This window comes from Nerophis ophidion, linkage group LG11, assembly GCF_033978795.1.
Source record: "Nerophis ophidion isolate RoL-2023_Sa linkage group LG11, RoL_Noph_v1.0, whole genome shotgun sequence".
Lineage (NCBI taxonomy): Eukaryota > Metazoa > Chordata > Actinopteri > Syngnathiformes > Syngnathidae > Nerophis > Nerophis ophidion.
In genome coordinates this window covers 50,324,288-50,351,846 of record NC_084621.1, presented here as the reverse complement: position 1 = coordinate 50,351,846, position 27,559 = coordinate 50,324,288, and the positions used below count along the sequence as shown (strand labels likewise).

The window sequence follows — 27,559 nt, the reverse complement described above, 5'->3', positions numbered from 1 at the left end:
TCCCAGTGAGTATTTCATGGGCAGCATTGTAGATCTCTTTGTTTGTTTTGCGTGTGTATGCGTATGTGTGTGTGAGTGAGAAGCGAGAGGGAGGGAGAGAGAGAGAGACAGAGAGAGAGAGAGAAAGAGAGAGTATGCATGCATGCAGACGAGCGCAAGCAGGCCTGAAATTTCCAAATCAGTTTCACTCTCGTCCTCCTTCCTTGACCCCATTCCCTCAATCACACTTCCATACTTTAAAAGAAATAGATTCCCAAAGCTCTCAGGTTCAAGGAAGTGAGCTGAGAAAATGTGAATGAATCATAACAATAGCAGGGCATTTTCATTATTATTTTTTTTTTTTGGACCCGTGGGGGATTTCATGACTTATCCAAAAACAATTTTACCTTCTTAAAATCAAGGGTGCAGAGTTTGGCCTTTTCCCCAAACTGCCATTTGCATTGTGTGTCTGCATCATAGAGCTCGCCTGGCAGCTTCTCAGGGTAATGATACTCCTTGATTCCTTGGGGTTCATCCGATAGGCACAAAGCCTGGGCTGAGCTGATGGATAGAACAGAGGAGCGGAATAAATGGATGATGTCCGTTTGCATTTGTGGCTATGCTGCATGCAGGAAAAATAATAAATCATGAAATGAATGTAGCATTGCCAAAGAGTATATAGTGACTTCAAAAAGAAAAGTAACAGTTACAACTTAATAAAACAATTGCAATATACTATGTAACTGTTTGATTCGTAACCGGGTTGCCACAAATTAACCGTTGAGATCATGTCGATGCATTGAGTCGCTAATTAACTTTGAGTTGTTAAATTTTGCCCTGATCAAAATTGGGGCTGGGGGTGTCAGCATGTCTGTGATCTCCTCCTTTTTTATTTTTTGTTTTCGTTTTTCTTTAGGGGGAGGCTCCGCCAGGGCAATTGTTGAATATCACATCTCCATTGTTGGGGTCCCTGCAGGGGCCGGGTGGTTATCGTGGCTCCGTGCTGGGCCGTCCTGATGCAGTCAACTTAAGTGGGGTGGCCTGAGCTGGCTCCCAATCCCCCCCACCGTGCTGTAATGGGTGCAGGGGGGGATTGGACTCGTTGAGGCCCAGTTGCTTTTTGGGCGAGGCAGTCTTTCCGTCGACTGCAGTGAGTCTCTGGGCTCTTCGTAGAGGGGCGTCCCATCGTTATTTTCTCATGGGATGTGGTCTTTCGCTGGTTTGGGGGAGAGACGTCTCCTGCTTCTCCTGTGCCTTGTCATTGGCCGGGCGCATCTGTATACGGCCTGCCGCTGGCTGTCCCAGGGGCATGTAGCGCCTGGTCCTGGGGGTTCTGTCGCTGGCTGGCCTCCCTGCGTGGGGCTTGTAGTCTCTAGTTTCTTGGGCACCGCACTTGCTGTTTTGGGTTTGCTTTTCTTAATGGCTAAGATCGTACTTTGGCTCCCACACATATTTGGAAACCAATATCTTGTACATGCAAACATACATACATACATACATACATATACACATACACACATATATTTATACATATGTACATTCATACATACTGTATACACATACATTGACTGTTCAAATATTCATACATATTGTACATAGACATGCACATTTACATAATTAATTCATATATATAACCACGTTTCATCAAACATTTAATAATGTCGTCCCCACCCAAGGAAAACGGGGTGGAAACGTGACACACTGCTGACCTCAAGATGGCGGCGCCCTGCTTGGCTGCGGCTGCAGAGGCTCTTGAATCTGGCGACATGGTAGCACTTAATACAGCCAGAGCTATCCTGAACCGTGCCATTAGGGTTGCAAAGTGTGCTCACAGTCAGAAAGTGCAGGACTTCTTCGAGAAACCCACGAACACTAGAAAAATGTGGCAGGGCATACTGAACAGGTCATCATGGACTATAAAGCTGCCCCCCATCCCTGTAACAACAGCATCCGCTTCCTCAAATGTCCCAAACCACCATTTGGCAAGGTTTGAGGCGCTTAACACCACTCCGGCGAGGAAATCCATCCTTCGCCCAGATGAGCAGCCGCTCAACTTGGACACAGCGGATGTCCGGAAAACCCTGAGGAGAGTGAACCCCCGGAAAGCAGCAGGACCTAATGACATTCCGGACAAGGTGCTTAAGGGATGTGCCGACCAGCTGGCTGGTGTTCTCACAGACATCTTCACCACCTCGCTGACCTAGGCTGTGGTACCATCATGTTTAAAGATGGCCAAAATCATTCCAGTGCCTAAAAAACCCATAATCTCCTCCCTCAATGATTATTGCCCCCGGCACTAACCCCCATCATAATGAAGTGCTTCAAGAGGCTGGTAAAGGAATACATTGTCTCCAGACTTTCCCCCACATTTGACCCATACCAGCTTGCTTATCGTCCTAACCGCTCCACAGAGGACACCATCTCCTCTGCACTCCACCTGAGCTTAAATCATCTCGAAGGAATGGACACACACTTCCGGATGTTATTTCTGGACCTCAGCTCGGCGTTCAACACCATCAACCTGCAACACTTATGGTGAGCAAACTGGCCCGCTTTGGATTCAGTACCCCCCTATGCAACTGGCTACTTGACTTCCTCACAGACAGACCCCAGTCTGTGAGAGTGGGCAACAACACCTACAGTGCCATCTCCCTGAGCACCGGCTCTCCCCGAGGCTGCGTCCTGAGTCCGCTGCTGTTCACGTTGATGACCCATGACTGCTGCGCTAGGTCCACTACTAACTACATTGTGAAGTATGCGGACGACACAACAGTAGTGGGCCTCATCCGTGACAACAACGTCATGGACTACAGGGAGGAGGTGAAACATTTGGTTGACTGGTGCAGAACCAACAACCTGGTCCTGACAGTCGACAAGACCAAGGAGAACATCGTCGACTTCAGGAAGCACTAATTCAGCCACGCTCCACTCTTCATCAACGGCACAGCGGTGGAGATAGTAAACTGGTCCCTACACACTGGAGCTCTTGTACAAAGAGCTCAGAAGCGCATGCACTTTTGGCGTCCGATGAAAAAAGCACAGCTCCCTCCCCCCATTCTCACCACATTCTACAGAGAGCCTACTGACCAACTGCATTTCTGTCTGGACTGGAGCCTGCAGTGCCTCAGACTGGAAGTCTCTCCAGAGAGTGGTGAGGGCTGCGGAAAGCTCATCAGGACTCCTCTTCCTCCTATCCAGGAAATCGCAAAAAGTCGCTCAGAAAATCTGCAGAGACTCCTCCCACCCCCACCAAGGACTGTTTTCACTGTTGTACTCTAGAAAGAGGTTCTGCAGCCACCGTATCAGAACCTCCAGGTTCTATAACAGCTTCTTTCCTCAGGCCATAAGACTCTTGAATAATACCCTCAATTCCCCCCAAAAATGGATTAACTCGCTGGAATATAAAGACAATATAACATATATCCATAAACGTGGATGCAAATGAAAAAGTGCAATATATTTCTCTGTACAGTAATCTATTTATATATATATATATATATATATATATATATATATATATATATATATATATATATATATATATATATATATATATATATATGCACCTTATTGATTTTTTTATCCTGCACTACCATGAGCTAATGCAACACAATTTTGTGCTTATCTGTACTGTAAAGTTAAAATTTGAATGACAATAAAAAGGAAGTCTGAGTCTAAAGCTTAACCTATTATTACCATAACAATCTGCAAGTTTAATACAGTCAACTCCCTTTTCTCCCCTCCTCTTAATCTGCTTTCTTTTGTAATTCAAGTATCTATTACATTTATGTATTGGTGCATTTGAAGCAATTGCAATGTTGATAATACAGTTAATTATTATTATTATTATTATGTATTATCAATAGTGTTATTTTGATTGGTATTTTTATTGTTCCATTTGTAGTGCAATAAAGTTCGTCATTTTTGTGTCATTTATATTACTTTACTAGTTATTTGCAATCATTTTTGGTGTCGTATTTGTATTTGCTGATGTTGTTCTTCTTTTTTTGTGGTTGTTGTCGCTTTTTGTGTTATCCCCTTCTCGTTCCCCTTTGTATTATTTTTTTTCGTCTTTCTCTCCCCTTCTGCTCCGGTCCGGCTGTGCCGGATATTAAATACATCCATTAAATAAAGTAAAATACAAATAAGGCAACAAGAGAAGTATCCTACACTTCTCTTTTTTAAAGTATATCTGTACAACAGATATGGGGATCTTCATCAACAATATGATTTGCCTGAGTGGCTTACTGGACATATTATAAATAAAAGAAAAAATGTTCATGTTGTATATTACAGTGTTTTTCAACCACTGTGCCGCGGCACATTAGTGTGCTGTGGGAGATTATCTAATTTCACCTATTTGGGTTAAAAATATTTTTGCAAACCAGTAGTTATAGTTTGCAAATTATGTGTTGTTGTTGAGTATCTGTGCTGTCTAGCGCAGTGCAGAGTAACCATGTGATACTCTTCCATATTAGTAGGTGGCAGCCGGTAGCTAATTGTTTTGTAGATGTCGGAAACAGCGGGAGGCAGCATGTAAGTAAAAAGGTGTCTTATGCTTAAACCAAAAATAAACAAAAGGTGAGTGCCCCTAAGAAAAGCCATTGAAGCTTAGGGAAGTATATGCAGAACCAGGGGCGGTTCTAGGCATGCTTATATGAGGGGGCAGTCAGAAATGTGAAGGGGGCATCATGTGTACACATCATGCTCCAGCACTTTTTTTCCTGTGCTTATAGTAACGATGCTTTCTTCATTGAAATGGGTCTTTAGCTATGTGTCCAACCACAACCTGGAGTAGTGGATTGCACTTTGTTAGGCCTCTACCTTCAGACCTGTCCAACTTGGGTGTCCCACCTGAAGACCAAGCTCCTGCTGGTATAGCTCTTACGGTCACTGAGGGATTGCCACAATAAGGTGGCAATCCCTCAGGGGGGGAAACATTAACAGCGCTGCCATTTTTCGGACAGGGGAAACAGAAGCAGGCGTCTCGCACCACAGAATACTGTAGCCATGGTCGTGTGCGGTACCAGGCAGGATTGAATGATCTTAATGTTGTACCAAATGCACGCTTTGGGTAGCCACCCAGTATTGGCTGAGATGGTGCGTTGCCATATAAGTCACTGGGTAGCTGAGCAGGCTGCTTTGGGGGAGCGCTTTTTGGGGGGACGGAGGGAGCTGGTGCAGGAGAAACAGTGCTTGCTGGTGCTAAAGGTGCAGTATTGCTAGCTGCTGTCCCTGATGTACTAGCAGTAGCATCATTGCTACTACTTCATGCAGGAGCAGGACTAGACTTTTTAAATGCTCTGAAAAATGGATGCATTAGGGAGCATTAACTTTCTCTTTGTGAGCTGCTGGAAGCTGGAGCAGAAAATAAGTAAGCCTGGACAACAACAGAAAAAACCTGCTGTGATTACATGAAGAAAAACACCAACAGTACAGGACTACAGCCTGGGGCGGGGCTTTACGTAGGGGTCTGTCAGACACAGGTCACTTGTCTTCAGTTTTTCACATGCAGTGGACGTGGGCCAGGGGCGTCACCAGACACATTTCACTGGGGCACGTGCCCCACTGTTGATCTGCAGTGCCCCAGTAAAAAATTCACCAATAAAAAACAACGATTCAGAGTTTTAAGTCTACATAATATAGACAACAGCACACATACTACTTAGTATGATAATTGGTTGCTACTGTATTCACTCCACGAAACAATGAGCACATGGCTAATTAATATGGTAATTTATTCACGTGTGGATCGAGACTTCGGTTGAGAGAGAGAGAGAGAGAGGGGGGGGTGAGAATCACTGCTGAGGTAGATAACGTTAGCCAACAACAATTTGTTAATTCCATTATTTTGATTTTGATTTGACTCAAACTGTAACTCCTAGATGGATTTAAGAAAGTTATTGGCCCGCAGCAGAGAAGAAGCGGCAGGAATGAGAGATGTAAGTGAAGTCCTAGCTAGCTAGGCAACATCATTGTCTTAAGTTGATGCTAAGTTAGCTAACGTTATTCCTTGTATCAAGACAAACATATTCATTTGCTGTACTAGCTGTCGGGGGAATTTCCAATGAACATGAAACATAATGTTGGTTATTGTCTGCTGGTTCTGCATCAATGATGATTTGGAGTAAGCATGTGTGAGTTGAGTGCTTCTCAAATGGTTTATCGTCAGGAAGAAAAACATTTTTCCATATCATCAAGTCGTGAGCCAAATTTTATTTTTTTCTCCCTAAACTTTTTTTTTTTCCATGCACACATCTGAGTGCGACTCACTGAAAATGACACACAACCCACTTTTATGTCACGACCCAGCAGTTGGGAACCACTGGTCAACTGTATAACAGTTACTGTAATATTTCCATGTCTGTCCAGAGTGATTGACCACTTTGCAAAAATGAAAAGGAGACGTTACAGTTTACTTCTCAGAAAATAATTCCCCGAACAGACACACAACAGTTGTTCATTTATTCTACTACTGTGGTTTTATTGTTTTGTGTATATTTTATAGTTTTGTTTATCTAAAATAGGATTAGCCACGTTGCCATAAATGGAAATTAAATAATATAAAAGAACCCAGAGATGTAGGGGTGCTTTATTTTTGTTTTACTTTTGTAGATGTTAAATTTGCAAATGATTACTGCAATATGTATTTCAAAAAGATTCATTGCTCTTCCTTTTGGCTTTTACCAGTAGCAGTTTAGAAGTCTGGAGTAAAAAAGTGCACAAGTAGGTCAAATGCATTAGTTAATTTCAGGTGGTTAATCAAAGATTCATACAACATCATCTGATATGATTTCATAGTTTAAAGCACTATTTATGTATTTTTATGATAAATAAGAGCTAAAAATGTTTTTGCTTGCGCGCTTTGCACACTTACATGAATTATTTGTGCCCCAGGTGTGCCCCAGTACAGTATTAGGTCTAGTGACGCCTCTGGCTCAGAGCCTCCGCTGTCACTGCTCTCGTCAAGTTGTAAAAAAAAAAAAAAAAAAAAAAAAAAAAAAAGGAACTCCGTAGCACCGAAAGTCCGCGACGATAAACGTGTTTATGACAGATAAGACTACACAAATACACCCATCCAAACAAGTATATGATAAATGTAGACAACTTTTCCTTTTCTTTTACTTTCATACTGCAACAGTGATTGGATGTTTACTGAGGGCTGAGGGGTGTGTGCGGGTGTGTGTCTGCTGCGCAGCCTGTGGAATGTTGAATACCCGCACAGCGGATGTGTCCCTTTTTCGGCGGATTTTTCCGCTAGTGCAGATAATTTTGTCAACTTGTAATGTAGTAATTTTGTGAGTTTATTAAAATTTGCTTTCTCAAATTTTGATTTGAGGGGGCAAGACATTTATTTAAGGGGGCTCTGCCCCCTCTTGCCCCTGCGTAGAGCCGGCCATGTGCAGAACAAAACTACAACTGAACTGGCTACAAAGTAAACAAAAACAGAATGCTGGACGACAGCAAAGACTTACTTTGGAGAAAAGACGGCGTCCACACTGTACATCCCGCACATGACATGACAATCACGAATGTCCTCACAAAGAAGTATAAAAAAACAACAGAAATATTCTTGGTTTCTAAAACAAAGTAGATGCAGGAAATATCACTTGAAGGAAGACATGAAACTGCTACAGGAAAATACCAAAAAAGAGAAAACGCCACCAAAATAGGAGCGCTAAAACACTACACACAGAAAAACAGCTAAAAAAACTCAAAATAAGTCACAGCGTGATGTAACAGGTCGTGACAGTACACTTACTTTTGAGCTAGAGTGATGTATGGTTTGTTATGGTTTAAAGTCATATCCAACAATTGCGACAACAACTTTTTACTGTCAATGGAGTTTTGTTTTTAAATTTCTTCTGGTGGTGTGCCACCGGATTTTACCAACGCAATAAATGTGCATTGGCTCAAAAAAGGTTGAAAAACACTGGTATATTGAATCAAAACTACATTTCAACCATTGCAGTCTGACTGTCAATTGAGGGGGGAAAAATAATCCAGTATACGATGCATTACAATTAGAATGTGGATGATTTATGACTCGATGGACAAATGTCTAAACGTTTATTATTTACGTTCATTAAATAACATTAATACAGACGGTTTTAAAATGCGGCATTAATGCTAATGTTTCTTAAACATTAGTTGTAGGGTTGGTTCTAACTAAGGAGAACCACAAGCTACCATTCTTTTAATTTTATTTGTTAGGAGGGTTGGCGTGGACACACACGGAAGAAGCAGGAGGAGAAGACAAGCATTGCCAAACCGCGGCACTAAGATAGCTCGGATGTGAGGTAGTGAAACAAGAAAATAATAAATGCTTTTTACACTACAACAGAAGGTTGACAGGAACCACTTTACAGCAGAGAGTAACAAACTAGTTAAGCTGAAGAAAAACAATTGTGGGAGCAAAATTGTCAAGACTGTAATTACTGTCACATGTAACATAATAAAACAATACCATGCAAATGAAATGGAAAAACAAGTCTGATTTAAAGATGATCCATTGTTCCCCAAGTTACAGATGTTGCTATGGGAACATAACAGTCTGCCAAACTTATATCCTAAGCGACATGTTTTAATGTACTCCACACTCCATTTTGAGCAAAAAAGCCATGTCACCTGTATCCACAGACAAGTGGGGGATTTCCAGTATTAAGTGATCACTGATTCTCATACGGAAAACTTAAAAGACCGCGGTCTGGGGAATACAGTTCAAAAGTAGGGTTGAAAGAACATGAAAAGACACAATATTTTGGACTAGTTCATTGCAGTGACCTTATTGGCTGGAGCAGAGAATGTACGTGTGGAAACTTGTCTGTGTGTGTGCGTGTGTGTATGTGTGTGTGCGTGAACATATGCTTGTGTTTCTTATGTGCCAAGATAAAACAATTGCTGTTCAATGTCTGGATATCCTTCATTGTTCACATAATAAAGTTTCTGAAAAAGACATTACAGGATACACACGTCAACAAGTAAGGTTAGATGAGTGCAGACACTCATCCTTATTCTGCATTTTATAGGCAGTTGTTACACATTGCATCCATTCACATTGTACTAGCTGGTGAATACTATGTCCGGCTCAGATGTCAGTTGGTCTTTATATTTATACACATATTTACAGGCGGGCCTTGTGTTCCAACGTTTTGTGGTTATAGACACACTCCAATAAACACTGTGAATTAGGGTTGTACGGTATACCGGTACTAATAAAGCATCGCAGTTCTAATCAATTGAAATCGGTACTATACCACCTTTGAAAAATACCAGTACCATTCTTTCATTTGAATGTAGCTGTGCGCCGGTGACTACAGAGTCTAGGCGCATGATGTTGAGTGTGTCAAAACGCACACACTAAGGGCATATAATCAATAATATCATGGTGGAGAAGAATGGAAAAAAACAGTAATTCTACTGGTTAATAAAGAGTATGCATGAAGCGCAATATGGAGCTATTTGGGTTTCAAAACTAACAATAGATAGAGGTGACGCTTTAAACAGGGAGGCGCCGCGTTGCAAGTGCTGTTTTACACAATTCCTGCTCGTCAGCTCCCAGACTGTGGTCGAGGAGCGCAAGGGAAATGTTCCCTCCAGGGCTGATGTTTTTTCGGGGGTAACACCCTTCACTTTATCTGGCAATGAGTCCGTAAGGCTACGCTCTTTGTCGGAATGAGAGGCCGTCGATTAGTTACAACTTGGTCACTTTATTTATTATTTCCACAGAGCACACCCGGACATCCACCATGCTGCTGACACTTCTGCACATGTTACTGCTACCTCTCCTAACTTGCCCACTCAATTACTCACATCACTCACCCCACATAAAGGAGCACACACACAGAATTACGCTACTCTCACAACAGCTGATTTAAAACACGCCTCGGCAAATGTGGCGATTAGTATTACTACATTTGCTTCAAACTTAGGTAAACATTTAAATATTAAGCCTTCTGATATGCACAAGGAGTTATAAAAAGTGACAGATAATAAGGTAGTTGTTACATCTGTCCTGCTGTTCGGCTCCAGTGCAGACCGTAGTCGAGGAGCACAGGGAAAACGTTCCCTTTGGAGTCGATGCCATTTCAATGCCTTTTAATTGATGTTTTAACCTTCTAAAATTGACTGTGAGTGTTTAATGTAGTGTGATATGTTTTGTTAAAATGAAGCCAATATTGACAATTTTCGTAGTTCCCTTTATTTGGAAAAGTATCAATATACATTTTGGTACTGGTACCAAATTATTGGTATCAGGACAATCCTACTGTGAATCAAGAAAAAAAAAGACTAATTTTGTGCATTATACTGAGCAAGGACAACACGCTTTTTGTACTTTTTAGTTAACTTTTTCCCCTTTATTAAGTCTCCCAAGCGTGAGGCGGAGTCTTCTGATGGCAGTGCGTCAAAGAATAGGAAAAACAAAGTTTAAGTAACGTCAAGCTAGACTGACATGGTAAAATGTGCAGAAAGTGGAGAAACGCTGATTAACACTGGTTACATGCAAAGTTTGACATACTAAACCAGTTCTGATAATGTCAGCAATAGCTTCTATTCATTTGACTAACTATACTGCTTTCTTTTTATTACACATTGACTTAATTGCATTTAGTATTTCTGCAGTATGAAGCAGATCATCAACACAAATACGTTGCTACAATTTCGGTTTAAGCTGCGTGTGGAGATTTAACGATTACCCGAATATTGATAAACCGTGCTAAAATTACACATGAGTAATAATACCATTTAAAATGATTGTAATACTGGGATTGATTACCACACTTCGAAAAACAAAGGGAGAACTGCACTTTTTGGGAATTTTCGGCCATTAACCGCAATCCTTATGTGACACAAGAACACCTGTGTTTCCCTTTAATGTGCATTCTAACTTGTCAAAAACAGTAAGTAAGACATACTTGCCAACCCTCACGGATTTTCCAGGAGACTCCCGAAATTCAGCGCCTCTCCCGAAAACCTTCCGGGACAAATTTCCTCCCGAAAATCTCCCGAAATTCAGGCGGAGTTGGAGGCCACACCCCCTCCAGCTCCAAGCAGATCTGAGTGACGTGTCGACAGTCTGTTTTCACGTCCGCTTTCCCACAATATAAAGAGCGTGTCTGCCCAATGACGTTATAACTGTTAAATGATCGAGGGCAAGTTCTTGGTTTCTTATGTGGGTTTATTGTTAGGCAGTTTCATTAAAGTCCTCCCAGTCCGGTAATAACACACAACAACAGCAGTCACATTTTCGTCTGCCGTAAGCTCTAATGTTGTGAACTTGTGACACTTTAAACAGGACAATACTGCCATCTACTGTACATAGAATAGAGTATAATGTAGAACAGAATGTACTTTATTCAATTCAGCACCATAGTTTTCTCACAATAAAAAAATATAATAATAAATAATATAATATATATATAATATATGAATAATATAAATATATTCTACATTTAAGTGCAGTCTAATGACTGTCGGTATGAAGAACCTCTTGTGTCGTTCCTTGTTACATTTTGGAAGTCTGAGCCTTTCTATGAACGTGCTCATTCTCTCCGCAAAGTCCGAGTGTAGTGGGTGGGAGGTGTTATCCATAATGGCTAGGAATTTTGCTAGACTTCTTCGCTGCCAGAGAGTTTAGCTGTGGTTAGAAAAATAGTGACAGAGAATAGAGCAAAGATGGACATTTCAACCGTTAACTCAACAATGAGTAGATGAGTGTTATGTGTGTGTATATGTGTAAATAAATGAACACCTAAATTCAAGTATTTCTTTTATTTATATGTATATATATATATAATAAAATAAATATATATATATATATATATATATATATATATATATATATATAATAAAATAAATATATATATATATATATATATATATATATATAGCTAGAATTCACTGAAAGTCGAGTATTATATATATATATATAAAATATTTGACTCTTAACCACGCCCCGCGCTCCACCCCCGACCACGCCCCCCACCTCCCGAAATCGGAGGTCTCAAGGTTGGCAAGCATGAAGTAAGAGGCAGTTAACGATGCAGGTATTGAAGATACGATCTATTTTGCTTATAAAACCCTCTAAAAAACATCCAAAAACCTCCCAACATTATTTTATATACATTCTGTAGGAGTGTATGTATTGTAGTAATAGGTACATTCATGATAACATGTAATATCTCACAATATTTTAGTAATTTTAAGCATTCATGTAACTTCTTATGCTGGGCATATTAGTATCACAGCACGCATAGCAACAAACGATTGTCAACAACAACATCAGGAGCACTTTCTGTGTTTGCTACCACTAATGGCAGACTTTGTGACCGCCTTGGAGAATTAGTTTTATTGCTAAACGTTTAAATTAGAACATAAATCACTGATTCACAATAGCTCTCATGCCGACTGAAGGGATATTTTAACTTTTAGAACTTGTACTATCTTTGATATGTTAATTTCGGAATAATCTTCACTCCTCGGATAAAAAAAAATGCATCCCAGCCATGTTGCAATGGTTTTAGGTTGTGATCCATTTTTGAGAGCCATATTGGTGAAGTGTAGATTTTCAAAGTTGACCAACTTCCTGGCTTGGCGTCACAACCCTCTATTATACAAGTGAGTCATGATTTATAACGTAGCATTAGCAGAAGCAACTCCAGCTCCTTCTTCTACTTTATTTTATGGTGGGACATAACCAACTTTATTAGCAGCTCAAGTTAGCTAGTAGCTGGCTACTCACTAGTGCTTGAACGAGCAGTGTGTGAAAGGCGATGTGTCACAACGGCAGAAAATAATTTCTTCGATGTTCGCTTTTACAAAAACAATGTCGCTATAGCCTGGTTAATATGCAGGTCTAAGCTTGTAAATGGGTCTTTTTGTCAGGGTTTTGGAGGTTTTTTTAAGAGAGCTATATAGGTAGGGTTGGGTATCGAGTATCGAGTATCAATTGGAACCGGGACTAACTTTCCGATTCTCCCGGAATCGTTCAAAAGTTTACATTTCGATTCCTAGTTTCGATACCCAGTCCGCCGACCGGAAAAAAGGAATAAGTCCGCCGACCGGAAGAAAAGCCGCTGAACACCAACGAAGAAGCACCCACCGCCGGAAGTGTTAGCATATTCGAGCCTATGTAGCCGAGCGAGTCAGTCAAGCATGGATAGCGGGCGTCGGCGGTCGAAAGTGTGGCTTTATTTTACTAAAAAAAATGAAATATCGAACATGATGAAGCACCTCCAAGTTCATGGAGTACAAATAAATGCGTGTCCCGTCTTCGACGCGCCGACCGTCCTCCTCTGCCTCTTCCTCTGGCTCCAGCTCCGACGCCCAGCCAGGCACCTCGGTGACTGCATTGCAGTCCAAACCCGGTAAGTAAAACAATATATATGCAATAAATAATGTGTTTTGCGCCAACGTTGAGGCAGCTAACAAATTAGCCCGTGTATTTTTTCATAGACAATTTACAACCTGTCAGCCAGGCTACGCGATGTGTTCAGCGTACTCCGTTCACCGTAGTGGCAATGGGGAAGATGTCGGTGCCACAGACGGAAGAGTGCCACAGAAGGGTCACTGCACACATAGTCAAAAGACTGGATCCCTTTTCAGAGGTGGAATCTCCAACATTTAGGTTAGTTAAGCAATAACGTTAGAGCTAAGCTAGTTGATACTGGGCTAAACAGTAACAGCAACATTACATGTTTGTTTATGTTTGCAGGGATATGGTGAAAACGCTCAACTCAAAATGTATACCACCTTCCAGGGACTACTTGTCAAACACATTGATCAAGAAGAATCGGAATCGAGAATCGTCAGGAATCGGAATCGAAACAAAGAATCAGAATCGGAATCGTTCGAATTCAAACGATACCCAACCCTATATATAGGCAGAATAGATGAAACACCATACATGTGCCTTGTTAGCTGCCTCGTACCAGCAGTTTTGTACTATTTAGAATACACGTAAAAGCGCAAGACGTGTGTTCTTGTCTCACATAAAGAGATTGTGGATGATTGGCAACATTACAAAAAGAGTGCAGTTCTCAATTAAGAAGCAAGAACAATATATAATGTTTTCTCTGCCAATTAAAGTATATGGTATGTACTAAAATAAAAAAATGGTAAAAATACTTAAGTATGTGTATAAGTACTTTTGAGCACACACAACGAAACCGTGGTAATGATGAAAATTGATACAAATGATGACCGTTACATCCCTGGCTACATAACAGGATGTAATATTTATTTTTTCATATACAATACAGTGATAGTATTGAAATAACTAAATGTTCCTAATGAAGTGTCCGATGAGTTTGTACATACTGAGAGGTACAGTAAGAATATCACATCTTTTCTGGATGACTTTGATAAAAAGAAAAGAAAAATAGTGAATCAATGTCCACTGCAGAGGACGCTGGTTCTCAACAGGATATTAACTTTGCAATTGAGGGAATGGATTTTATAAATTGATCCTTTTTTAGAGAGACCCACGGAAGCTGGTGGGATTGTTTTCTCTGAAACTCCATCCATACTGTGTTTGTGTCATTGTAAGGCAGGCTCTTCTCGCTCAAACTGGGTATAGACGTGGGAGCCATGTTTTCAAAATAGACAGATTATATATCATATGTAGTAGAGATGCGCGGTTTGCGGTCACAACCCCGGAGTCTGCGGATAAACAGCGGGTCGGGTGGGTGACATGACGAAAAAATTGATTTTAAATAGATTCGGGCGGGTGGCGGTTGAACCAATTTGGAAATATATATTGTAATAATCCCAGGAATGTAGGTTTGGTCCTGTCTTTATTGCACAAGATGTAATACAACCACACAACAGCTCTCATGTCTCTAACGCTTTTCCCGGGACAACTCGAACTCTCACTTCCTGTCGATAACGTCACTTCCCTATCTCTCCCAGAAGTCCCGCCCCCAGTCAAAGTCATTGGCTAACACCCCTTAGCCAGCCGCTACATTATACATAGTTAAATGTTATGTTGAAGAGGTTCATTTAGCCTACTGACGTGTATTTATAAATAATTGATTTATACAGGCTAGAAGGTAAAGTATTGTACCTGACAACTCTTGATGGTACAATCCATATAACACGTCACAGACAACGTCACGCTAACATCACGTGACACCTCTGATGAAGGCTGCAGAAGTAAGGTAGCCCAAACGTGTCAGGTACAACACTTTACCTTACTGGCCTATAGAAATCAAACATTCATAAATAGTTAAATGTTGTTACCCACATACGAAAAACCAGCAGCACTCTTTGAAACAGTATGTGGGCATACTTTTATTTTGAAGTGTCTCGTTTGGTCTGTCGACGGATGTAAGGAAGCTACTTCCGGGTATGGCCAACGAGGTATTTGTCATTTGTTGGTATTTTACTTGGTAAAATGTTTGATCCACATGCTGTGCATGTTATTATTTTTACGTTTGTAACGTGCTTAATTTAATACAGTTTTCACGGTGAGTTTGAAGGGAAAGGAAGCCTTTAAATAAATCAGTTCAAGAAAGCCATCGTGTCTGTGCTATTTGGAGGGAGTTACACTTTTTAACCTCACTAATGCCTTGCATCGTCTGTATTAGATATGTAACAACGGGCGGGTGGCGGGCGGGTGTGGCTTCGATGAAATGTTGGTTCGGGTGGGTGGCGGGTGGATGACTACTTTTGTGATGCGGTTGCGGATTATATAATTGCCTATCCGGGCATCTCTAGTATGTACTAAAACAATACTTGGTTAAAACACTAAACATTTTACTTTTTCAGCACACACAACGATACCGTGGTAATAATGAACATTGATAAAAATGATGACCGTTACCTCACAGGCTACATAATAGAATGTGTGTGTTTTTTTTTTTTAATACGTTATAGTTATAGTTTTGAAATAATTATAAATGATATTCCTAATGAAGTGTCCGATGGGTGTCTACATACTGAGAGGTAAGAATCTTACATCTTCTCTGGATGACAGGGGGCTTAAAACCCATGGCTATTCCAACAAAAACATTTGTAAGTGTCCTTTAAGTAGACTGTGTCTGTCATGGTAGCTGTCTGTCATTTTAAGGCCTGACTGAGTGTTGGCACAGATTTCTCTGTCATTGCTGAGTGAGGATGAGAAGGGTCAGAATGAGTACACATTGTGCAAAACTTCTTGGAATTGAGGAAGATGGAGCCATTAAAGAGTCCCTCAATACAACAGTATAGCTGTACACCAATTGGGAAAATGCAATTGGGAAAATAAATGGAAATGACCCCAGGCAGCCCAATGATCTCAGGTGGTGCTTAATATAAGGCCGACAGTCCTAACGAGGGTGACATCAACCCAACTCTAATAACGGGGTGACAAACAGTGTGGGTCTCCAACACTGCAAAGGTTCAGTTAACACAAGGGTAAATTTAGTCGGGACACTAGATTTGTGGCTATCTGGTTTCAGGCACACTTATTCTCTCTCCCTCAGACACACATGCACGCATAGCCAGACACATAGACGCAATGCCTGTGATGCATACTTTCTTGCTTGGTTGAGCAGGCTGCATGCGTGAAAAAGTTACTGCACAAACACAGCGGCAGCTTTTGTGCACATTCGCTCTTAAGTATCTTGACAATATTGTTATTTTTTTTCACAAGCTGTTTCGATCTCACATGCTTGGTTGATCGGCTTGCATGTATATTAAATAATATCTATATTTTCCTGGGCATAATGATTCACTCATCGTTCATATTAGGCTCCGCAAGCTTGCTATATCAACAAGAAGTGTCATTCGTAATACTTTGGCTGGAATCCTTTAACAAGTTTGTATATTTACAGTGGGGCAGAAAAGTATTTAGTCAGCCACCGATTGTGAAAGTTCTCCCACTTAAAATGATGACAGAGGTCTGTAATTTTCATCATAGGTACACTCCAACTGTGAGAGACAGAATGTGAAAAGAAAATCCAGGAATTCACTTTGTAGAAATTTTAAAGAATTAATTTCTAAATTATGGTGGAAAATAATTATTTGGTCAACCATTCAAAACTCTCACTGATGGAAGGAGGTTTTGGCTCAAAATCTCATGATACATGACCTTATTCATTCTTTCCTTAACACGGATCTATCGTCCTGTCCCCTTAGCAGAAAAAACAGCCCCAAAGCATGATGTTTCCACCCCCATGCTTGACGGTAGGTGTTCTTGGGATGCAACTCAATATTCTTCTTCCTCCAAACATGACGAGTTGAGTTTATAACAAAAAGTTCTATTTTGGTTTCATCTGACCACATGACATTCTCCCAATCCTCTGCTGTATCATCCATGTATCCATTTTGGTATAAACTCAACTCGTTGTGTTTGGAGGAAGAAGAATACTGAGTTGCATCCCAAGAACACCACACCTACTGTGAAGCATGGGGGTAGAAACATCATGCTTTGGGACTGTTTTTCTGCTAAGGGGACAGGACGATTGATCAGTGTTAAGGAAAGAATGAATGGGGCAATGTATCGTGAGATTTTGAGCCAAAACCTCCTTCCATCAGTGAGAGCTTTGAATGGTTGACCAAATACTTATTTTCCACCATAATTTACAAATAAATTCTTTAAAATTCCTACAATGTGAATTCCTGGATTTTTTTTTTCACATTCTGTCTCTCACAGTTGAAGTGTACCTATGATGAAAATTACAGACCTCTGTCATTATTTTACGTGGGAGAACTTGCACAATCGGTGGCTGACTAAATAACTTTTTGCTCCACTATATATATATATATATATATATATAAATATGTATATATATATATTTATATATAAATAACACTAATGACAATAAAGCTTTGTTTTCTTACTTGAGAAAGCGGCTGAGGTACTGGCGGCTGCATGCAGACCATGAGAAGATACCGTTGTGACCTGCTAATGTGGGAGACATGATGTTGCCTTCCGATTTCTTACAAATGTTTCCTTCACCGTCATGGACCATTCCAAAACTGAGGAATTTAAACACAAAATTATAAAGGGTCACAAAGTCAGAAAGCATTATTGTTGTTGTCATGACAGAGATGTAAATTCTTACTTGTGTCCAGATTCATGGGCAATAGTGAATGCCAAGCCGAGACCAGTGTCCTCATTAATGGTGCAGCTCCTGTACTTGCTGCACATGCCGCTGATGGGAGCAAAACCTTCAAAAAAAACAGTAACACACATTTGCGTTACAAGTACACATTGCAATTGTGTTCTCTTCAGACAGGCAACCCTACAAGTTTTGTTGATCCTGTCTTTAACATCCATCCATCCATCCATCATCTTCCGCTTATCCGAGGTCGGGTCGCGGGGGCAACAGCCTAAGCAGGGAAACCCAGACTTCCCTCTCCCCAGCCACTTCATCTAGCTCTTCCCGGGGGATCCCGAGGCGTTCCCAGGCCAGCCGGGAGACATAGTATTCCCAACGTGTCCTGGGTCTTCCCCGTGGCCTCCTACCGGTTGGACGTGCCCTAAATACCTCCCTATGGAGGCGTTTGGGTGGCATCCTGACCAGATGCCCGAGCCAACTCATCTGGCTCCTCTCGATGTGGAGGAGCAACGGCTTTACTTTGAGCTCCTTCCGGATGGCAGAGCTTCTCACCCTATCTCTAAGGGAGAGCGCCACCACACGGCGGAGGAAACTAATTTCGGCCACTTGTACCCGTGATCTTATCCTTTCGGTCATGACCCAAAGCTCATGACCATAGGTGAGGATGGGAATGTAGATCGACTGGTAAATTGAGAGCTTTGCCTTCCGGCTCAGCTCCCTCTTCACCACAACGGATCGATACAACGTTCGCATTACTGAAGACGCCGCACCGATCCGCCTGTCGATCTCACGATCCACTCTTCCCCCACTCGTGAACATGACTTTAACAGTGCAACCTTAACCTATTTGTATGGATCAGTGTCCACTATCCATTTGTACATACTGTAGATGCATATACAGCACGTTTGGCTGAGGGTCAAAACTATCCTCAGAGGCTCAATTCATGCTTTTATCTCCAAGAGGCGGAATCTCTCGGGTGGAATTAAGCTTTGTGTTCTGTTATTTTGGAACTTCAATGTATACAGATGGCAAAACCATTAAAATAAACATTTTCTCATGTGCATTATTATTTTGAATTTCGACATTCAAAATCAGTAGGATATTTTGTCATGAGAATTGACTATTACATTTTCTTTGTTTTGTAACCACAGTAATTGTTTCTTAAAATGAGCATGCAATTTTTACGTTCAAGAATGCCATATGCCGGAATGAACTTTTTTTTTTTTTTCTTCGAATGCACACATACCCACACCTTTGAACTTTTCTTCTCAGGACACGGCTAGTCTCAACACTTTGAAGTCCAAACTGTATAAGTGTGCACGTGTGTTTGTGCGTGTACACAAGCGTCACAGCCTGCCAGAAACACTACATAGACTATTTTCTCACAGTGTCGAGGACAACAATGTGGTAGGATTGTCATTACCGCAAACAAGCTGTTGCTTTTTTGTTATGACCACACACTCACGACTGTGACATTGTGTGTGAACACAATAAGTTGTAGAAAACAGCAGAAAACATTAAAAAACAATAATACATATATTTGTTTTATGAACCCTCTATTGATTTAATAGCACTAGTGTGCATTATTCTGCAAAGGTCTGGAATTAATTAGGTATCTCAATAGTTGGGGTCAAATTCAGCTTCAGATCTTTTTTACAGCATTATAGAAAGCAGCAACAATTTCAGCATCTGTTTTTGTGTGGCACACCATCTGACAAAGGACAGCAGCATCTTCCCAGAGAGAAGAGATCAGAATGAATAAATGAAAAAAAAAAAAAATACATAAGGAGAACTGACGTTATTTTATCAAGCCTTTGAGCCAAACTATTTTACTTTCACAGCTGCATTCAAATGTGTTATTTCTTTTAAATATTGTCGGACTACATTACGTACCCAGGGTGTCACATGGTTCATTTTTCCAGGAGCAGATGTCAAGTCCAGTGAGAAGGATGGCGTGGTCATGGCGCTGACCCTCCCGACCACCAAGTGTGGACTGCCACTGGCAGAAACTGTTCAGTGTGTGGTCTGCATGGTGACTGATCACCAATCCGTCCTGTGACATAAGGATTATGAGAGGTAAGATAAGGTCTACTAAGGTCCAAATAAGTGCTAAATAGTGTCAGAAAAGTAAATAATGTTGACTACTATGAGTGGGCGTGTTTCAGGTGATCGACTGAGACTCCGTGTACAAATGATAACAGGTACAGAAGCGGAGCAGACCGCCCAATTTAAATGAGGTTTTTGCGTGTAGCCTACTACGACTCTCCACATTCATGACATCATATGGTCCAGCTGTCCAACCCCTGCTGTTTCGTTATGTTGTGGAACATGCAGCAGAAAGATATAATATTAACCTTCCTTTTTGGGTAACATAACAGCACGTTCAAGACAAGATCAACTATTTTTAAGCATGCCGAAGGTGTTATCTGAGTGGCGTGGGTGTTGTGAAGGTACTGCCCAAAGCATAATGCCAGAAGTTTTCTCATATATTTTTATACAGTATATATACATATATATACAGTGGTAAAAAGTATTTAGTCAGCCACTGATTGTGCAAGTTCTCCCACTTATAATGATGGCAGAGGTCTGTAATTTTCATCATAGGTACACTTCAACTGTGAGAGACAGAATGTGAAAAGAAAATCCAAGAATTACCATTGTAGGAATTTTAAAGAATTTATTTGTAAATTATGGTGGAATATAAGTATTTGGTCAACCATTCAAAGCTCTCACTGATGGAAGGAGGTTTTGGCTCAAAGTCTCACAATACATGGCCCCATTCATTCTTTCCTTAACACAGATCAATCGTCCTGTCCCCTTAGCAGAAAAACAGCCCCAAAGCATGATGTTTCCACCCCCATGCTTCACAGTAGGTGTGGTGTTCTTGGGATGCAACTCAGTATTCGTCTTTCTCCAAACACGACGATTTGAGTTTATACCAAAAAGTTCTACTTTGGTTTCATCTGACCACATGACATTCTCCCAATCCTCTACTGTATCATTCATGTATCCATGTTGGTATAAACTCAACTCGTCGTGTTTGGAGGAAGAAGAATATTGAGTTGCAGCCAATTGAACACCACACCTACTGTGAAGCATGGGGGTGGAAACATCATGCTTTGGGGCTGTTTTTCTGCTAAGGGGACAGGACGATAGATCCGTGTTAAGGAAAGAATGAATGGGGCCATGTATCGTGAGATTTTGAGCCAAAACCTCCTTCCATCAGTGAGAGCTTTGAATGGTTGACCAAATACTTATTTTCCACCATAATTTACAAATAAATTCTTTAAAATTCCTACAATGTGAATTCCTGGATTTTATTTTTCACATTCTGTCCCTCACAGTTGAAGTGTACCTATTATGAAAATGACAGACCTCTGTCATCATTTTAAGTGGGAGAACTTGCACAATCGGTGGCTGAGTAAATACTTTTTTGCCCCACTGTATATATATATATACATCCATCCATCCATTTTCTACCGCTTTTTCCCTTCGGCGTTGCGGGGGGCGCTGGTGCCTATCTCAGCTACAATCGGGCGGAAGGCGGTGTACACCCTGGACATGTTGCCACCTCATATATATATATATATATATATATGAATACAAATGTGGATGTACTGTATATACATACACGCATTAATATATAGTTATATACATACATATGCCTATATACAGTATCAATCATATACTGTATATAGGAAAAAGAAAAAAAACAACACTATAACACAATACCAAAAAAATGCCAGCAGACACCAAAACAAATCAATTTAATGTGTTTTAATTAGCCCCTTAAGTCACACAGCTGCTGTAAAATTCTAAAATTATGTAGCTGTATGGACAATGTCTAATATTTTTATTTCTGACGATTCAAATATGTTGAACTGTGTTTGCAATGTGACTGTCTCCTGTTTTCACAACCATTTGTGGGTATCTGTGCCAGTTCGTACATATTTTAGAGAGGCGCTAAGTATAAACGGAAAACAGCAGTTTCAGAACAGTCTTGATAAATCACATTGCGTGCAATAAATGATTACATTTGCATCTTTTTCTCCCACCATATGCATAAACTCAGATTTCACTCGCTCTATTCTTATTTGACTGTTCTATTTTTATTCCCATTGTTGCTTTTAATTTTTATTCTTATTGTAATATTTTCTATTGTGTTTCCATTTATACCCCCATTATTTACTTATTACTTTTTAAATTCAATCCCAATTCTGTACACTGCTGCTGGGTTTTTAAATTTTCCTGAGGGAACTCTCCTGAAGGAATCAATAAAATACTATCTATCTATCTATCTATCCATCTATCTATCTATCAATGTATCTCTCTATCTATCTATCTTGCTCATTTAGGAGACACAATTTACAAACTTTGTATAGATTGTATGTCTTCTAGGTCACTAGATTTTGCAGATGCCAGGTTAGAGTAAATCATTTTGGAATAACTATAAATGAAAACCTAAATAGGCATCTTTCTGCTGACACTGTTAAAGACATGTTTAGCTGACAGGGTTTTGTTGGTCAGTTTAGGAAAGTATTTTCTTCAAAGTGTTCTCACCTGCTCTTCATCTAGAAGCACAAGTCCCACTATTACAATGTTGATGCTTCCTCCTATGGTTCCATCTTTAAAGAGACTGGAAACCTATAATACATGCAGTCATCAGTTAGAGAAAAGTAAATTACATATCATATACACAGTGACTTTGGCATAAACATATGAAGTATTAAGATAATTATGATAAAACATATTCTAAAATCACACATCTTTTGCTGTGCGTTTTTGGTCCACACATTGGATTTTATTCCCAAAAACTTCAGCTTCGGCATTTGTGTGTATAACTGAGCTTTCTGGTTAGTGTTGTAAGTAGGGATGTCCTATAATTGCTTTTTTGCCGATATCCGATATTCTGATATTACAAACTCTTAATTACAGATTCCGATATCAACCGATACCGATATATACAGTTCTAGAATTAACACATTATTATGCTTAATGTTGTTGTGATGCCCCGCTGGATGCATTAAACAATGTAACAAGATTTTCCAAAATAAATCAACTCAAGTGATGGAAAAAAATGCTGATGTGGCACTGCCATATTTATTATTGAAGTCACAAAGTGCATTATTTTTTTAACATGCCTCAAAACAGCAGCTTGGAATTTGAAACATGCTCTCCCTGAGAGAGCATAAGGAGGTTGAAGTGGGCTGGGTTGGGGCGGCGGAGTTGAGGTGGGGGGTAGGGGGTAGCCGCGGTGTATATTGTAGCGTTCTGGAAGTGCTGCAAGGGGTTCTGGGTATTTGCTCTGTTGTGTTTATGTTGTGTTACGGAACGGATGTTCTCCCGAAATTTGTTCGCCATTTTTGTTTGGTGTGGGTTCACAGTGTGGCGCATATTTGTAACAGTGTTAAAGTTGTTTATACGGCCACCCTCAGTGTGACCTGTATGGCTGTTGACAAAGTATGCCTTGCATCAACTTGTGTGTGTGAAAAGCCATAGATATTATGTGACTGAGCCGGCACACAAAGGCAGTGCTTTTAAGGTATATTGGCGCTCTGTACTTTTTCCTATGTCCGTGTACACAGCGGCGTTTTGAAAAGTCATGAATTTTACTTTTTGAAACTGATGCCGATAATTTTGAAACCGATACCGATTATTTCCGATATTGCATTTTAAAGCATTTATCATCCGATAATATCGGCAGTCCGATATTATCGGACATCCCTAGTTTTAAACATAGGTTGGTAGAAGCACACTACATTTACTTTAGTAACATTTTGGATATATTGTACTTTTCAGTGTAGTTTTAATGCAACATACTTTTTGCTTTTAATTTTATTTTTGGGAGAATCAATGCTATTTTTACTTTGTTAGTTACATTCTTACATTGTTACATACAAGTTACCGTAACTTTCATTCTGATCGCTACATTTATTTATTACATCACCTTATAAATTTATGATCTATTTATCACATCTTGCAAAGACACATTTTTAGACCGTTACAGAGACTTCTTCCATCGGGCACTGTAACAAGACTCTGTTTCACGAATCCAACTCAGCACCAGTGACGTTTGATTCTATTTCATTGATCTAACAGCCATATCGCAGGACTTATTTAATCTTACTCCTTTTCCGTTACATAGCAATTGCTAACACTTTTGTTCACTGCCTGTTCTCAATTTGTTCACAATATAATCCATAAATAATAAAATAAAAACAAAACAGGGAAGTAACCTATATTTTATATAGGGACACGAATAAGAGTATCACTACTGTAAGTTAAAAATGTTTATCATGTTTCTTCTTCTCTGTACTTTGAACAGTTTCTTAAACAGGTTCATTTTAGTTTGTTGCTTTGATTAATTTACTTAATCCATTCCGTAATTTAATTCCACATACAGATATATGAAACACTTACTCTTACTCAAGTCATTATTAAGATGACTACTTTTTACTTTTACTTGCGTCAAATCACTATAAAGTAACAGTACTCTTACTAGAGTACAGTACCCACCTCTGGTTATGAGAAATGACAATTATTTAATGTAATTAAACTTTAATAACAAACCATTATTGTTACTCACTTACAGGTGTTGCTATATTGTTTTATTTGTGTCTTCAATCACATGTCAGTGTTAGAAGGTGCATGCATGCACAATTAAAAAAACAATTACAATGTTTCCTGGGCACATTTACACAAAGTAAGTGTGTACCGATTATAAGGATAATATACACGTCATTGTGCATCCAATAAATATCACTGTACTAATTAAAGCTCTAATACGACTAAGTCAGGTGGGTTGATTATTCAGGCTTCTGATGGGAAAAAACGTGCCTGACAATCTGAGAATGAGTTTGGATCGAGAGTTTCTCAAACACCGGGGTAGTAGAAATGAGCATCTTTGAAAATATCTGTGTTCAAGCGGAAATGCCCGCAAAACAGATGTTAAGTACAAACAGTTGCTAAATCAAAAGCACATCCAAACAAAAAAAAGATGTATTATGGCTGATATCATACTCCTTTTCTCAAATGAATACCCAGCAAATTTGACAGTGGAACCTAATGTTGCCACTGAAGTGTACAGGTATGTGGCCCTCATTTAAAGCCGTAATGGTCTCTAGATCTTGTGCGCTAGCTCACCTTGTCTTTCAATCAGGTTGAGTACCACAGGCACCTGTTACTCCGTTTTTAGCTCATTGTGGAACTCTCATTCTTTCCTTATGTTCCCAATGTTTGGGTTTTTTCCTGCCCAGACATAAGGGCTGATTTAGGGCTGTGTTTTGTTACAGAACTGAAGCAAAAACTCTGAAGTCAAAGGGGCGAGCAAAACCATTTACCTTAAGCTGCGATCTTCAGAAACAAAAGATAGATTGTCAAATTCCTAAAAGGGCTACAGTGAATCACATTTTCACTCAGTTCACCGCAATAAGAAATAATCAATTAATGGCTAATGTTAGTCTTCAATATTTTAAAGCTAATTTTATAATGTAAGTACATCTAATCATGTGTGTCCACCCTTTCAATCACACATATTTATCCTACTGAGAACCAGCATCTCGTGTTATGCATAACAGGACTTTTTTTTTACAGAAATCTGAAACTTTGTTAAAAGAAATAGTGAAGAAATGTCCACTGCAGAGGACGCTGGTTCTCAAGAGGATATTAACTTCGCAAAAGAGGGAAGGGATTATTGATACGCTTTTAGAGAGAACCATGGGAACTGGTGGGATTTTTTTCTCTGAAACTCCATACATACTGTGTTTGGGTGGTACTGGGTATAGACGTGGGAGCCATGTTTTCAAAATAGATGGATTATCTTTGGATTTGTCAGTCAGTCATTAAGAAGCAAAATGAGCGTGATGGAATTTGTTTGCAGATCAGCTGAGGGTGACGGAGGGACACTTTGAGCTCTGCAGTCATGAGCTCACCCTGGTATCAGTGTCATGTTTTTAGATGCGTTCTCTCTGATAAGTGAGAATGGCAGTCACTTAACCTCAAATTAGAGTCACAAGTACATAAGGTTGTCCACTTGCCCCAAAACTATAAAACAAACATGAGTTATGGTGACATGTATCATTTTTAAATTTCAAACTACAAATTAGAATCCCTTTAGAAATTGAATGTGGATATATGAGAGCTGATGCTGAGCTGCAAATAATTGAAAACAATGATTTGAACCTTTAAAGCAGGGTTCTCAGACACGCGGCCCGCGAGACGTTATTTTGCGGCTCCCACCATAATATTAAAGTTTAATGTTAGCACGCCCTGCGAGTTTTGTATGAATGGCGCTTGACAGCGTTGTGTGTGGAGCTGAAGTAATCTACCAATCATGTGGCTCTCAAGGGCCGAACATTGACTTCACTTGGGTGATGCAGGCAGAGAAACCACCCCTCCCCCTCCCATGTGCTCCAGACAGAGACGATTTTTCTTATTTGGGTCTAACATGGCTCTTTCAATGTTCTGGGTTGCCTACACCTGCGTTATGGGAAAAGCGGCAAATGAGTGAAAGTGACAGAAACGTTGCCATGGAGACGAGGGTTTTCTAACGTGCCTAGCTGCAGTCACACCGAAATAATCTGTTCGTCAGTAATAACAGTCTCCAATAACCTGGACCAATTGAAATCGTTACTTCGTTATTTTTTTTTTTTTATTATTTAATTTGCATTGCCTCACATTTCTTAATCCTCATGTTGTTCATTTATATTTTGATTTTATTTTATGTTGACAATAAGAATAAAGACATTTAAAAAAAAAAATGTTTAGAAATCTTTTCTTGCGGCCCAGCCTCACCCAGACTCTGCATCCAGTGGCCCCCAGGTAAATTGAGTTTGAGACCCCTGCTTTAAAGAGAAACTGCATTTTTTTCAGGAATTTCATTCACCACCCCTATGTAAGAAAATAACATCCATATTTCTGTTTTGTCTGTGTTCTAAATAATGAAACACTGCAAGCAAGAGGCCACTAACAATACATGTAATGGAGATTGACCTATTTTCCCTAGAAAGAAAAAAAACACTCTAACAAACCTCCAACAACGTTGATATACATACTGTAAATATGTATATCCTTTAGTAAAAGGAAAAATCATAATAGTAAGTAATGTTTAAAGTATTTTGGTCATTTTAGGCATTACCGGAACTCATTTTCTGGTCGCATTGATTTCACAGAGTGCATAGCAATGAACGTTATTTCTTTTAACAATAGCGACAACTAGCCAACTGCTACTAAACATGGCAGACTTTGTGAAAGCAACAATGCTGCTATAGCTTGTTTAATATGCAGGTTACCACATGTAAATGAAGCATTGTTGGTGGTTTTTTGATGTGTTTCAGAGGGCTTTATAAGTCAAATGGACAATGCTCCATTACCTGCATTGTTAGCCACCTCTTGCTAGCATGTTTTTACTATCTAGAATGCACAAAAAATAAGACAAAAATTGTTTTGTCACATGAAGGGATTGTGAAATATGCCTCCCCCCAAAGAAAATGCAGTTCCTCTTTAATACAAGTTTAAGAGAAATGCGAAAAATGTCA

General features: G+C 39.9%; 1 protein-coding gene across 3 annotated transcripts in view; it reads right to left on the bottom strand.

Moving 5' to 3' along the window:
- The window catches only part of LOC133562220 (A disintegrin and metalloproteinase with thrombospondin motifs 16), a 166,862-nt gene that overhangs the window by 63,177 nt on the left and 76,126 nt on the right, over positions 1–27,559 (bottom strand). For all 3 annotated transcript variants that reach the window (XM_061916195.1, XM_061916194.1, XM_061916196.1), the window contains 5 exons: positions 22,584–22,667; positions 19,917–20,076; positions 18,027–18,132; positions 17,803–17,940; positions 387–540 (listed from right to left, as the gene is read on the bottom strand). In XM_061916195.1, coding sequence (XP_061772179.1) covers positions 387–540; positions 17,803–17,940; positions 18,027–18,132; positions 19,917–20,076; positions 22,584–22,667 — 642 coding nt within the window. The remainder of the gene's footprint in view (positions 1–386; positions 541–17,802; positions 17,941–18,026; positions 18,133–19,916; positions 20,077–22,583; positions 22,668–27,559) is intronic.